Raw genomic sequence first — 15,623 nt, forward strand, 5'->3', positions numbered from 1 at the left:
GTGCTTGGCATTTGCATTTGCTGCATTTATTATTGATTTGGTTATGTTTAGGTCTGTCATCTGTTTTCTGTTTTTGTCGTTTTTTTTTTCTTCTTCTTACTTCTTTTCCTTTTTATCTTCATAAGAGACATTTTATTGACTTTATATAATGCTTTGTATTTATTAAAAATGATTGCTTAGGAATAACAAAATACATCTCTGACTTTTCCCTATCTGTGGATATTTTCTTTTATCTCACTATCCTTTGCGCTATTGTTAAATATGTGACCCTGTAGATGTTGTAAACCCATCAGTATGCTTTATGTGTATTGTTGTACTTATTGCTTAATTTATTTATTTAAATTGTAAATTGACAGATTATAGTTGTGCATATTTATGGGGTGCAAAGTGATGTTATGATTTATGAGCACACATGGAATCATTAAATCAAGATAATTTTATTATCTTGGCAATTTTGAAATATACAGCACATTATTTACTGTATTCACCATGCTGTGCAATGTGTGCCATAAATATATATATATTTCCTGTCTAATTGAGGCTTTGTACCCCTTTGACTACCATCTTCTCTTACCTCATCTACCATACCATCATCCCCAACTACTGGTAACTGCCATTCTGCCCTCTGCTTCTTTAAGTTCCATTGATTTAGATTCCACATATAAGTGAGGCCAGTTGGTATTTTCTCTGTGCCTGGCTTATTTCACTTAGCATAGTGTTCTCCAGTTCTATCCATATAGTTCAGTCTTTTTTTGTTTTTTGTCCTTAGTTGCTAAATCTAACACTTATGCCCACTTACAGTTAGTTACTTTTCACTGTTATTGTTGCTGAATATAGTTCATACTTTCCTGTTGCTTTGCTAGAATGTTTGGTCAAAAACTGTAAATGGTAGATGATACATCAATTCTTGATTTTGTTTTTATGTAAAGTGTTATTTATTTATTTATTTTTTTGTTGGATGGTACGGAGTTCTGAGTATGCAGTTGAACCCAGAGTACATTGTGGGTTTCCATGGCTTCCAGTCTCTTAAAAATCACTTTTTATTAAAATTCTCTTATCATAATTATATTTGTAAGAGGTTATATAGCCACTTTACTCCTCTACTCGTGAGTTTGGAATTTGTTATTTTATTTTTAATATCTTGAAGTTTGCTATTTTTCTAATTTCCTTTTTTTATATTTTCTAATTTCCTATTGATATTTTCAAAGTTTCCTTTAATTTCTTTTTTTTATATGTCTGATAATTATAGTATCAAGTGGTCTTTATAGATATGTTTCTGCTAGCTCTCTCTTTTTTTTCTCATTCATGGTTCCTTATATCCTTATGCTCATGATTATTATTACCTTCGCTGCTTGTTACCCTTAAACAATTATTTATAATAATCTGCTTCCAGAGAATATTTGTGCTTGTTTCTTTTTGATATCTAAATAAGTCTGTAAACATTTGAAATTAAATTATTGGCTTCAGTTTGCCTGATCAGCACAATAATGTAGATTTATACAAAAAAAATCCACGTGATGGCCAGGGTATTATTACAATCTCACATGGTTTGACTTGACATTTTCTTTTCTTCTTATTTGATATTTATTGCTTTTACAATGATTTCTTTTTTTTATATGCTTTCCTGAGCATTTTCAGTTTTTAGTTATTGGATGATACAATAGTCTATTCTCCCATTTTGTCAAAAGTGAATGTTCTACATATTATTTAGATTTTTTCAATTTCATTAAATAATCTTTATAAGTAAAAATATTTTACTAAGGAAACTCATTAGCTTTGTGATCAGTGTAAAAACACAAAATAATAACTAGCAAATAATAATTTAATGAATGAAAGAAATATGCATTGGATATAATTGTATAAAAATAAAGTGTTTTTGTTCTTCTGATCATTAATGGATTTATACAGAATTGTTAATTGATAGAATCATCCTGAAAATCTTTATAGTACTAGTAGACTTTCAGCTAGATATTGTAGAATAGATAGGAGACAGGTCAGAAAGGAAAGAGTCAGATTATCTAGGTTGGGGAACAGCAGTATATTGAGGGGCAAGGTGAATATGTTTTAAACAAGAGACATTCAGTAAGGAAACTAACCTGAATAGTTCTTATTCAAAGTAATGAGAAATATTATAAGATATAGGTCCTGTTAGTCTAGGTTCTGAGTATTTCAGAAAACCTTATGATAATATTCAGTAAAATTGACAGAGCATCTTTGACGGAATATTCTGCCTTTTCCCTAAGTATTTGTAAGTCATTAAATTAATAATAATTTCCACTATGCATGTAAAAACCTTTAGTCTTCAGTATGTAATGCTACCAGGGCCCTTTCCATCTGAGCTGTGCTTAAAGACGACCTCTCAGTGTATAATAGGCCACACCAGCACTCCTTTTTATGCCCCTTGTTTTGCCCTGTTTTTTTTTAATTTTAAATATATTCGTTACAATTCAGGGTTAGGTATACGAATGTTCATTATGCAGATACCCTGGTTGATGAGGTGTGCCTCCCTCCCCCCAAACCCTCACCCTCCCCGCCGCAGATTCCTACCACCAATCCTTTTCTTACAGTATCATGATAATTGTTCAAGGTCCACTTATGAGTGAGAATATGTGATACTCAGTTCTTTGTTTTTGTGATAGATCACTCAGTGGTTTTTTTTTTGAGTTGGAGTCTCACTATGTCACCCAGACTGGAGTGCAGTGGCTGGGAGTGGCCATTGCAGCCTCAACCTGCTGGGCTCTGGCGATCCTTCCACCTCAGCCTTCCAGATCACTCAGTATTATAGACTCTAAGTCCATCCAAGTTGCTGTGAAGTTCATAATTTTGTCCTTTACAGCTATGTAATATTCCATCATGTTATATGTACCACATTGTTTTATCCAGTCCTCTTTCAATGGGCAGTAGATTGGTTCCATGTTTTTGCTATTGTGAACAATAACTGCTGCAATAAACATATGTATGCAGGTATCTTTTTCATAGAGTGATGTGAGTTCCTCTGGGTATATTCCCAGTAGGGGATTGTGGGGTCGTATGGAAGGTTGATTTTTAGATCTTTTAGGAATCGCCAAACTTTTCCACACAGGTTGTACTAGTTTACACTCACACCAACAGTGTAGAAGTGTTCCCTTTTCCCCCGCACCTCCTCTCCTGTATCTGTTGTTTTTGGAGTTATTGTTGATGGCCATCCTGACTAGAGTTAGGTGGTATCTCAGTGTGGTTTTAATTTGCATTTCTTTGATGACTAGTGAGGCTGAGCATTTTTTCTTTTATCTGTTGGTTGCTTGTATGTCTTCATTTGAGAAGTGTCTATTCATATCTTTTGCTCACATTGTAATGGGGCTGTTTGTGTATTTTCTTTTCAGCACGTTTGAGTTCCTTGTAGATCCTAGATGTTAGGCCTTTGTCAGATACAGAGTTGGCAAATATTTTTTCCCGTTCTGTGTGTTGTCTGCCTGCTCTCTCGATGGTTTCTTTAGCTTTTCAGAAGCTTGTCAGTTTGAGGTTCCACTTGTCTATCTTATCTCTTATGTCCTGGACACTTGGGGTTTTGATTGGGAATTGGTTGCCAGTTCCAATTTCCATAAGGGTGTCTCCTGCATTTTGTAAGTTTCTTATAGTTTGAGGTTTTGCATTTAGGTCTTTGATCCATTTAGAGTTGATTTTTGTGTATGGTGATGGGTAGGGGTCTTGTTTTAATCTTCTGCATGTGGTCAGCCAGTGATAAAGTCTCAGGATATAAAAATAAATGTACAAAAGACAGTTGCATTTCTATACGCCAACAATAAATAAACGAAAACCCAAATAAAAAGCACAATCCCATTCACAGTAGCCACATAAATAATGAAATACCTTGACATCTTCCTAACCAGAGACGTGAAAGACCTTTGCAATGAAAACTACAAAGCACTGCTCAAAGAAATCAAAGATGACACAAACAAGTGGAAAAATACTCCATGCACCTGGATTGTAAGAATCAACATTGTTAAGATGTCCATCCTACCCAAGGCAATCTACAGATTTAATGCAATACCCATTTATTACCAGCAGCATTCTTCTCAAACCTGGAAAGGACAATACAGGAATTCATGTGGAAACATAAACCACCATCTATAGTCAAAACAATCATCAGCAAAAAAAAATTAATAAAGCGGGAGGTATCACACTCCTGGACTTTATACTTTATTATAAAGCTACAATAACTAACACAGCCTGATACTGGTAAAGAACAGGAATATAGACCAGTAGATCAGGATAGAGATTCCAGAAGCAAAACATCAATTTCTCAACCAACTCATCTTCGACAAAGCCTCCTGACCACCGACCACTGTGGAGAGGAGAACCATTCAGCTCTTTTTTCATTGTTGGTACCATTTGAGTGGATCATTACATTAGTCCTGTTTCCTAATCTAATTTTATGAATCTACTTTTTTGTAGACATACTTCTGAAACTTTGATAAGTCTTTGATAGATATTATTTTCCTGCTGCTATCATTTTAAGGTCTTCTAATGCCTTCATTGGTTTTTTAGTGGGAGAGACCGTCAATAACCTGATGCCTTTTTAAACCAGTAATACTTCTAAAGTTTTAATGAAACAGCACCTCTTTATTGCTCATCTCCCAAAGTCTACTGTTCATTTGAAAGATACTTACTGAAGGTTTTGTTTTCTATTTGTTTGGTGCTTAAGAGATTTCAGTTTCTGGCATAATAGTGCAAAATGTGCATACCACCTCTTTTTTTTTGGTGGTATTTTATCAAGATTTAACTTTTTAAAAGCTCACATACTGAATTTGAAGGGTTACAATGTTTTACTTCAAAACTGATTTTAGCCAGCTATTTTGGTATTAGTACATCTTAAATGTTATTCATTATACAATAATTATATTATTCATTATACAATAATATTTGATTTTTTAAAATCTACGCAGTCTGAATACCATATTGGGCTAAATCCCAAACACACATGCACACACAATTGTCACCTTTTAGGTGAAGCACTGGGCTAATACTAAGGTAGCATGATTCTTAAATTGCTGCTCTGTGATAAGATAGTGCATGAACCTGGGCAAGTTCATTTCTTTCCACAGGAGCAGGTGATTGATAATCTTACAGGGAACTGAGCAAATTCTGGCTCAAAAAGAGACAGTAAAATAAAATTAATAGTGATATTCCTCTAGAGAATAGAGAAAAAAAAAATAAACTGAAATTCTTAATCTCATGATAAACCTATATTCCATTCGTCTAACATGGTCTGGTGAGGACAGTGAAGCCAGAATTAGCTCTTTTTCTTCACATTGGGGAAATTCATAAAGCAACTATTATAAAACTTTTCCAGATTAATAAGTAATCTTATGAATTTTTATCAGTAGGAAATATGACTGAATTATATATATCAGTAGTCACCAACCTTTTCAGCATCAGGGACCTGTTCTGTGGAAGACAGTTTTTCCACTAGGTTGGGGCAGGGGTGGTTTCAGGATGATTCAGGTGCATTACATTTATTACACTTTATTTCTATTATCACATTGTAATATATAATGAAATAATTATATCACTCACTATAATGTAGAATCAGTGGAAGCTTGTTTTCCTATTACTAGATGGTCCCATCTGAGAGTGATGGGAGACAGTAGTACCCAAAGTGTGTTGCTTATGTCCAGTCTACTCTGTAATCTCATTTTTATTGCTATCACCGCAGAAAACCCTGCTTCACAAAGATAGGATGCTGGAAATGGAAGCAGGCTTTTCAATGTTGATGTGAAAGGAGGTGGATCTCGCGTGGTAATACAAATGATGGGGAGCAACTGTAAATACAAATGAAGCTTTACTCTCTTGCCCACTCACCTCCTGCTGTGCAGCCCAGTTCCTAGCAGGTTACAGACTGTTATCGATCTGTGGCCTGGGGTTTGGGAACCCCTGATATATATGAAATATCAAACCATACCCAAGAACTTGTAAAACTTTGATCTTTAAAATTGTACCACCAAGCGAACATCATTAGGTATTTCTGAGTTTTTCTACTAATTTTTTTTAGTGTTTAAAATCTTAACTTTCAGGAAATTTTTTCTGTTATGCCTTTTTTTTTCACTTGTGAACTGGGAAAATTTGCTCTTAGTTTATTTTAGTAGTGGTATATCTGAGTTGAACTTTTAGTATACCAGCTTTGAGTGGGAGTATATTTTGGAAATTCTCTCTCTGAGGTGACACATTTTAATCTATCTTTCTTTAGTAGCTAGTAATAAGACTGTTCATTTAAAGGAATGAGAGCTTGTTTCTTTTTAATTTTTTAAAAACTATGGTATAATACACATAACATATAATTTGCCATCTTAACCAATTTTAAATGTGCAATTTAGTGTACACTTAAAAGTGTATTAAGAGCATGGTATTTTTGTGCAACCATAGTTACCATCCGTCTGTGTAACTTTTACCTTATAGAACTGAAATTCTGTAACCAGGGAATGTTAGTTTTTGAATGACTAGTTTATAATCCATAATCAAAAAGTGATGATCATAAAATACTTTATTTTCATTATTTTAGTATAAGTCTCCTGCACTTAAAAAGTCAAATTCTCCTGGAACCACACCATCAGCATCTTCACGATTACCACAACCAAGTGGAGCGAGCAAAACTGTAGTAGGTAATGAGATCCATAAAATAACTTGATTTGTTTTAAAACCATGTTGGGATGATGGTATAGTAGTGGTTTGTTCTGGATTATTAAAATATATTTATAATTAAGATAAAATGTGGATAATAAGTAATTATTTCTGGGTAGAAATTAATTAACTTTCAGTGGCTTCTACTTTATAGATATTGTGTAATTCTTTTGGGTTTTTTTAGCTTAGATGTTTGCCCTTGGTGTTGTTACAGATGTATCATCTGTTTGCTATAGTCCACCAAGTAATTTTCTTGATTCTTTGACCACACTATTTTCCCCTCATTTTTCCTTAGCAATTCATACCTTTCTGAACTAGACAATTATTCTTAATAGACAAATATTTAATGATCTGAAGAAAATTGTGACCACTGAAATGTACCTTTACTTATGTATAAACTGTAAGAAAGAAATTTAGAAATTAGAAATGGAAGAATGCTATTATGTTGTCCCATGGAAATACCGTGTTTTTTTTTTTTAATTCAGTGATAGCTTTTGATTTATAGCCACAAAGAGTATTACTGAAGCATTGCTTTCTTTGTCAGTAGATCTGTTTTTTGTAATTTTTTTTTTAGAGAATTGTTAAAAATAATACATTTTTTATTACAAGGTGTGCCTTCAGGTAAAGTGTCTTCAGTTAGCAGTTCTTTGGGAAACAAACTTCCAACTTTGTCTCCCTCGCATAAAGGGATAGCAGCCCCTCAGGCCGGGTAAGTCCACATTGAATTTAATTTATTAGTGATACATAGTTACATGATATTAAAGTTTTATTTTACTTAGGTAATTGACTTTTTTATTAAGCTTAATTTTTTAAGTTTGTCTTTTAACATTTTGCTGCTCAGGAGGACTCGCACTGCTGTCAGGGATCTCAATTAGTATAAGCTTTCTGGAAAATAATTTCGTGATCTTTTTCTAGAGTTAAAAATCATGTTTTTGATTGAATCATTTTTCTTCTGAAACTCTAGTCTAAGAAAATAATTTTGAATGTGGAAGTTTTTTGTAATAACCATAACTTACTAAGCATTATGTATCAGGCACTGTGCTAGACTTTTTGCATATTTTTTTATTGAAACCACTGTACAACCTTAGAATAGGAGAAGCAGAGAAGCAAAGTAATTTGCTCAAAACCACATAGTTAAGAGTTTTAGAAGTAGGCTATAAATTGGGATCTATTTTTTGGCTATAAACATTACACTCTTTTCACATGTGTTTATTATAATGTGAAAAAATCACTGAAATGTCTAGCTTTTTTGATTAGTAAATTGTGAAGATCTACAGAGGGAAAATATATATAAAGGTGATTCTGTTAAGAGAAAAGTATATAAAATTGTGGAAACTATAAAAATATGTGTAGACAAAATATCCTGAAATATTAACAATAAGGTGGTTTTTTTCTTTATTTAATATTTTTAATACTTTATCATTCTACAGCTTTATATACATGGCTTTTTAATGAAGTATCATACACTTTAGTAAATATTTTAATATGGGAAAAGTTGTAACACTATAGATTTTTAATATAAGGCCAACTATTTTTATAAAGTAACCTCTTTTCCATTTTGATAAATCAGAAAATTAAGAAATTGCCACAGGACCATTAGAATGAAGGGTTACATCTGTATCTTTACATATACTGGATGTAATTAATTTCAGAAATACATGTTGATTCAAGTATAGGTTATCTGTGGCTCACATTCATTTTGGTTTTTATGTGGGAAAGATATATACAAAGGTATCTGTCAAATGAAAGTAACTACTTTTTTGATTCTCTATTCACACTGCGTAGAAAATGTAAAACCTAAAAGGATTATAATGTAATTATCATTGTAGAAAAGGAAAAAAACTCAACTAACAAGAAACTGATGAGTTAAATGTTTTTTGTTATTTCTGTGCTCTTAAAAAGAAGAGAAAGATTATCAGCAGGTCAGATAATTGAAAAGTGAAAGATTCTTACCTTTTAGTGGTAAAAAACTGATTTGACTTTTTTCTTCTACAGTGAGTTGACTTATTGAACAGTTAAGTGAAGTACAGGCATAGCAATATGTATTTTAATTTTTCAAAGCCTTTTAACCATATCACAGAGAATGGTCTACCTTGCGGGGTTAAATTGTAGTTTTGTTTATAGTTTCATTTACAGTTGATTATTAATTAAAAGTTGATAATTTTCCATACTTCAACTGATTTTATCAGTTGTCAAAATTAAATTGTACTGACAATTAATTTTTAAATAAGGCATGTGAAGTTGGCTGACATGAAAAGGAGTGGTGACCTTGTAGTTAGAAGACTGGATTTCTGCATCCTGCTCTGCCACTAAATAGCTGAGTGACATTGGACATATCTCTCTCTGTCTCACTCTGACGACATCTTTGACTCTGCTTAGACCTTGACTACCAATCTAAGGAAATCTGGCCAACATTTATGATCCCTGAGGGAAAATATGCTTTTAGCAACAAGCAGAAATTTTGAGCATGATACTTTTAGGAGTTGTACGTTGCTTATAATGCCATGAAGATTAAATATTTTTGCTTGTCCTACATCATATTAATCTATCAATTTTATCTGTTCAAATTCTGGTTGTCCATTCTGTATAAGATCCTTATATGTTAAAGGAGAATGTCCAAACAACAGAAAGAGGCGGTGGTGTTTGTTTCTGGCCAATATACTACTATATTAACAGGAATATTACTATATTAAATTATAACCATTCATGGCAGTCTGTTTAGTAGTAGAGTTTACTCCTTTTCTTAGAATTATTGAAGTAATGATTTGTTTGTTTCCTTTGCAAGATAGTAAGCTCTGTGATGGCAGAGCACATCTCTATTTCTTCCAAATGTTAACTCTTTGCCAAGTATGGTGGATCATGCCTGTAATCTCAGCACTTTGGGAGGCCATGGTGGGAGGATAGCTTAAAGTTAGAGCTTTGGGACCAACCTGGGCAACACAACGAGACCCTGTCTCTACAAGAATAAACATTTTTAAAAAATTAAAACAATTTTTTAAAAAAAGTAACTATAAAATCTAGCAGAATGCCTGGCATATAGGCTAATAATAAACTTGTGGTGAGTAAATGAAAAAAGATAATGAATTAGTAAATTAAATTCCTTATCGGTAAACCTGTTGGCACATTATAGAATTATTGTCTTGGTACAAGTGAAAATTACTTGTAGTTTATATGGCATTTGTTACATCAGTTTAGATAGATGATTCAGGATTGGGTGAAGGTAGAATTAAGACTAATTAAGACTAATGTTACCTGTAACATTCATGAAATTGAGTGTTTGCTGAGATTATTGATTGATATTATTTCAGTGGCTTGCAGTTTTTTAAGCCTGTATAGAATCTTTATTGTGGTCCACTTTAATCAGGCATACCAGTGATATGCAATATACAATATATTAAAGTCATGTCAAAAAAAAAGTTTTCTTCACTTGGAAAAATTATTGTATGCTTGGTGGTTAATTTCTAGACAACTTGTGGGCTAATTTAACAAATTAAAAAAAATTATTATAAAGATTTGGGGTACAATTCAGAGTTAGGTATATAAACATTGATTATGCAGGTACCCTTGTTGGTGAGGTATGCCCCTCCCTCCCCTTGCAGTTTCCCTCAACTGCCATACCCACCCCCCTCCCCTGGCAGTTTTCCATTACTGCCAAATGCTTTCTTATAATATTATAAGGTCCACTCATGAATGAGAACATATGGTACTCTGTTTCTGTGATAGATCACTGAGTAAGATCGACTCCAAATCCATACAAGTTACTGTGAAGTCCATATATTTGTCTTTCTTTATGGCTGCATTATATTCCATTGTATATATGTACCACATTTTATTTACCAGCCCAGCGTTGATGGGCAACATGGTTGGTTCCATGTTTTTGCTATTGTGAATAGAACTGCCACAAGCGTATGTGTGCAGGTATCTTTTTTTGTAGAATGATTTGAGTTCCTCTGGGTATATTCCCTATAGGGGAATTGCTGGATTATATGGAAGGTTAATTTCTAGTTCTTTCGGAAATTGCCACAGTGTCTTCCAGAGAGGTTGTGCTAGTTTGAATTCCCACCAGCAGTGTCAAAGCGTTCCTTTTTCTCCACATCCTCGCCAGTGTCTATTGTTGTTTGTTTTATTAATGATGGCCATTCTTACTGCGGTTAGGTGGTGTCTAACTGTGGTTGTGCTTTGAATTTCTCTGATGATGAGTGAGGCTGAGCACTTTTTCATGTGTCTGTTGGCTGCCCATATATCTTCTTCTGAGAAGTGTCTATTCATGTCTTTTGTCCACTTTTTAAAAGGGCTGTTTGTTTTTTTCCTTTTGGCGTGTTTTTGGGTTCCTTGCAGATCCTAGATGTTAGGACTTTGTCAGATATACAGTTGGCAAGTATTTTTTCCTATTCTGTGGACTGTCTCCCTGCTCTCTTGATGGTTTCTTTTGCTTTGCAGAAGCTTGTTAGTTTGATGAGACCACACTTGTCTATCTTATTTCTTAAGGTATTGGCCTTTAGGGTTCTGAATAGGAATTGGTTGCCAGTTCCAATTTTCATAAGGTTGTCTCCTTCATTTTCTAACTTTCTTATAGTTTGAGGTTTTACGTTTTGGTCTTTGATCCATTTAGAGTTAATTTTTGTCTATGGTGGTAGGTAGGGGTCCTGTTTCAATCTTCTGCATGTGGTCAGCCAATTTTCCCAGCACCATTTACTGAATAGGTTCTTCTCTCCCCAGTGGTTGTTGTTGGAGGCTTTGTCAAAGATGAATTGGTTGAGGAATTAAGGCTTTGCTTCTGGAATCTCTATCCTGTTCCATTGGTCTGTGTGCCTGTTCTTATACCAATACCAGGCTGTTTTAATTACAGTAGCCTTATAGTGAAGTTTGAAGTCTGGAAGTGTGATACCTCCTGCTTTGTTTATTTTGCTAAGGATTGTTTTGGTTATTCATGGTTTTTTATGTTTCCATATGAATTTCTGTATTGTCATTTCCAGGTCTGAGAAGAATGATGTTGGTAATTTAGTGGGTATTGCGTTGAATCTGTAGATTGCCTTTGGTAGGATGGACATTTCAACAATGTTGATTCTTCCTATCCATGAGCATGGAATATTTTTCCATTTATTTGTGTCTGCTTGTATTTCTTTGAGCAGTGTTTTGTAGTTCTCATTGTAAAGGTCTTTCACTTCTCTGGTTAGGAAGATCCGAGGTATTTCATTTTTTGTGTGGCTATTTTGAATGGAATTGGGCTTTTTATTTGCGTCTCTGCCTGCTTGTTGGTGTATAGGAATGCAACTGTCTTGTACACGTTGATTTTGTACCCTGAGACTTTGCCAAAGTCCTTTATCAGTGCAAGCAGGTTTTTGACAGATTCTCTTGAATTTTCAAGGTATAGGATCATATTATCACCAAAGAGGGATAACTTGTCTTCTTCTTTTCCTATTTGGATACCCCTGATTTCCTTCTCTTGTCTAATTGCCCGACCTAGGACTTTCAGCACAATATTGAACAAGAGGGGTGAGAGTGGGCAGCCTTGCCTTGTTCTAGTTTTCAGTGAAAATGTTTCCAGTTTCTGTTCATTTAGCAGTATGCTAGCTGTGGGTTTATTGTAGATGGCACTTACTGTTTTGAGGTATGTTCCTTCTATACCTAGGAGTTTGAAGGTTTTTATCAAGAAAGGGTGCTGGATTTTATCAAAAGCTTTTTCTGCATCTAATGAGATAGTCCTGTGGTTCTTATTTTTACATCTGTTGATGTATTTAATGATATATTTATGGTCTTGTGAATGTTGAGCCAGCCCTGCATTCTGGGCATGAAGCCTACTTAGTCATGGTGGGTGATTTTTGAGATGTGCTTTTGGATCTGATTTGCTATAATCTTGTTGAGGATTTTTTCATCTTTGTTCATAAGGGATATTGGCCTGTAGTTCTCTTTTTCTTGTTGAGTATTTACACGGTTTCGGTATCAGTGTGATGTTAGCTTCGTGAAATGATTTGGGGAAAATTTCATCTTTCTCAATTGCCTGGAATACTTTCAGTAGGATTGGTATTAGCTTCTCCTTGTACATTTTGTAGAATTCTGCTGGAAAGCCATCCAGTTCAGGGCTTTTTTTGGTAGGTATTTTTCATGTGACAGAGTCAATTTCCTGGGTTGTTATGGCCTATTTAGTGTCTCAGTGTCTTTGTGTTTCAACATGCGGAGGTTGTGTGATGTCAGGAAGTTCTTCATTTCATTTAGGTTATCAAGTTTGTTTCCATATAAGTATACATAGTAATTTCTGATAATCTTTTGTATTTCTTTGGGATCAGTTATGATTTGATCTTTTGTATTTCTGATTGTGTTTATTTGGACTTTTCTCTTTCTCTTGGTCATTCTGGCTAGGGGCCCATCAATCTTGTTAATTCTTTCAAAGAACCAACTTTTTGTTTTGTTGATGTTTTCTATGATATTTTTGTCTTCTGTGTCCCGTATTTGTGCTTTTATTTTTGTTATTTGAATTCTTCTGCTAAAGTTGGGGTTTTGTGGTCTTCTCTTTCCAGTTCCCTTAAGTGATTTGTTAGGCTTCGTACTTCTCATCTTTCTGTTTTCTTGATGTGTGCTCATAGAGATATAAATTCCCCTCTAAGAACTGTTTTCAGGGCATCTCAGAGGTTTTGGTAAGATGTTTCTTCATTTTCATTTGTTTCCAGGAATCTTTCAATTTCTGCTTTGATATCAGTGTTGACTCAGTCGTTGTTCAGCATCATGCTATTTAGTGTCCATGTCTTTGTGGACTTTGGGGAAATATTGTTGGTTTTAATATTTATTTTTATTCCACTGTGGTCTGAGAATGTGCATGTCAAGATTTCAACCTTATGGAATTTGTTTGTGCTTGATTTATGGCCAAGGATGTGATCAGTCTTGGAGTATGCTCCATGTGGTGCTCAGTAGAGTATATATTCTGTGGTTGTTGGGTGGAATAATCTATAGGTATCTATTAATAAAGTCCATATGGTTGAGTGTCAAGTTTAGGTTCTGGATCTCCTTGTTGATTTTTTGCCTCGCTCTATCTAGGGCTGTCAGTGGGGTATTCAAGTCCTCTGCTATAATAGTGTTAGAGTCAATATCTTTTTTTAATTTACTTAGTAGTTGCTTTATAAATGCAAGTGCTCCTTTGTTGGGTGCATATCTGTTTAGGATGGATATTTCTTGTTGATCTGTTGAACCTTTTATCATTATGTAGTATCCTTTTGCATCTTTTTAAATTTTAGGTTGCTTAAAGGTTCCTTTGTCTGATGTTAGGATTATAACTCCTGTCTTCTTTTGTGATCCATTTGCCTGGAAACTCGTTTTCCAACCTTTAACTTTGAGTCTGTGCCTATCCCTTGAAGTGAGATGAGTCTTCTGGATGCAGCAAATAATTGGATCATGTTTGCTTATCCAGTCCGCCATTCTGTGTCTTTTTAGTGGTGCATTTAGTCTATTCACATTCTGACTAATTATTGAAATAATGATTGTTTATCTCTGTCATTAGGTTCTTATAAAGTTTTTCCTTTGTTTGCTTGTTTTCTTTTGGCTCTGGGGTTAATGTATGTGTGTGTTTTCAGGTTTCTTGTTGAACTCTATTCTCTGCTGATTCTATGTTCTGTTGTTCTCTTGAAGTGTGTGGTCAGTCTTTTTCTTCTTTCTTTTGTACTTAATACCTCTTTAAGGGTCTCTTGTCGAGCTGGTCTGGAATTTGCATAATCTCTTAGGGATTCAATGTCTGGGAAGGATTTTGATTCTCCATCACTAATGATGCTGAACTTGGCTGTATAGGAAATTCTTGGTCTAAATTTTTTATTTTTGAGGACTTTGAATATAGGGCTTCAGTCCCTTCTTGCTTGTAGTGTTTCTGCTGGTAGGTCTGCTGCTATTCTGATTTGTTTTCCCCAGTGGGTAGTCTGACCTTTCTCTCTTGCTGCCTTTAGGATTTTTTCTTTTGTGCCTACTTTGCGTAGGCAAATTGCTGTGTGTGTAGGGGTTGGTCTTCTCATTTGATGTCTTGTGAGGGCTCTCTGTATCTCTTGTGCTTGGCTGGTCACATCTCTGGTGAGATGGGGAAAGTTTTCTTGGATTACTTGCTGGAATACTTGCTTCAAGTTGTACTCTATTTCCCTTTCTTCTTCTGGGATGCCAGTGAGGCGTAGGTTCGACCTCTTGATATAATCGCACATCTCTTATAGGCGTGTTCTTTCTTTCTGAGTCTTCTTTCTATGTTTTTTACAGATTGGGTTAATTCCATGTTCTGATCTTCAAGTCCTGAGATTCTTTCTTCAGCTAGATTAATTCTGCTCTTCATACTTGTCATCTTGTTATTTATTTCCTGGATGAAATTTTTTATTGCCAAAATCTCTGTTACAAGTTCTTTCAGTGTTGCATCTTGTTTTTCTTGAGTCCTATTCACTCTTTCCACCCATTTCCTAATCCCTGTCATATTCTGGGGACAGTCTTTGGTGACTTCCATGGTTTGGGCACCAAGGTCTGATTTTTTCAGGAGTTTTGTCTTGGTACACTTGAAATTGCCTGAGGTCTTCCTTTGGCTTTTCCTCATTTGTGACAGATCTCTTTTCTTTTTAGTTCTGTTATTCAGTATCAGTGGAAGAGGCTTTCCCTTCTGATTTGCTCAGACCTCTATTCTTCCCTGATCTGGGCTCTGGATTTGTTGTATTTTGAAATAGAATGGTGGATGGGAAGCTTTGCTGTCTCTTTTAGTTTTTGAAATTCGAATACAGTATGAGATGGGGCGCTAGGAATCAGCTACTACTTGCAAATTAAAATGTTCACTTATTGTGGTGTGTGTTCCCTGAGACCCACTCTCCACTACCACTCTATATGACTATGCGAAGCAGAAACCTATGCAAAAGCAATTGAACATACACACACACTCCAAAACAAACTGGAACAACAACAAAGAGAAACGACAAAGTAAAACAAAACAATCAGCAACAAAAAGACCCCCAAGAAAA

At 34.6% G+C, this 15,623-nt stretch overlaps 1 protein-coding gene across 2 annotated transcripts in view; it reads left to right on the plus strand.

The window, feature by feature from the left end:
• Nucleotides 1–15,623, plus strand: part of ZC2HC1A (zinc finger C2HC-type containing 1A) — a 56,386-nt gene that overhangs the window by 22,962 nt on the left and 17,801 nt on the right. For both annotated transcript variants that reach the window (XM_021719156.1, XM_008071283.1), the window contains exons 6-7: nucleotides 6,539–6,638; nucleotides 7,267–7,366. In XM_021719156.1, the coding sequence (XP_021574831.1) occupies nucleotides 6,539–6,638; nucleotides 7,267–7,366 (200 nt within the window). The remainder of the gene's footprint in view (nucleotides 1–6,538; nucleotides 6,639–7,266; nucleotides 7,367–15,623) is intronic.

Source organism: Carlito syrichta, unplaced genomic scaffold, assembly GCF_000164805.1.
Source record: "Carlito syrichta isolate Samal-C Ts95f unplaced genomic scaffold, Tarsius_syrichta-2.0.1 Scaffold314280, whole genome shotgun sequence".
Taxonomy (NCBI): domain Eukaryota; kingdom Metazoa; phylum Chordata; class Mammalia; order Primates; family Tarsiidae; genus Carlito; species Carlito syrichta.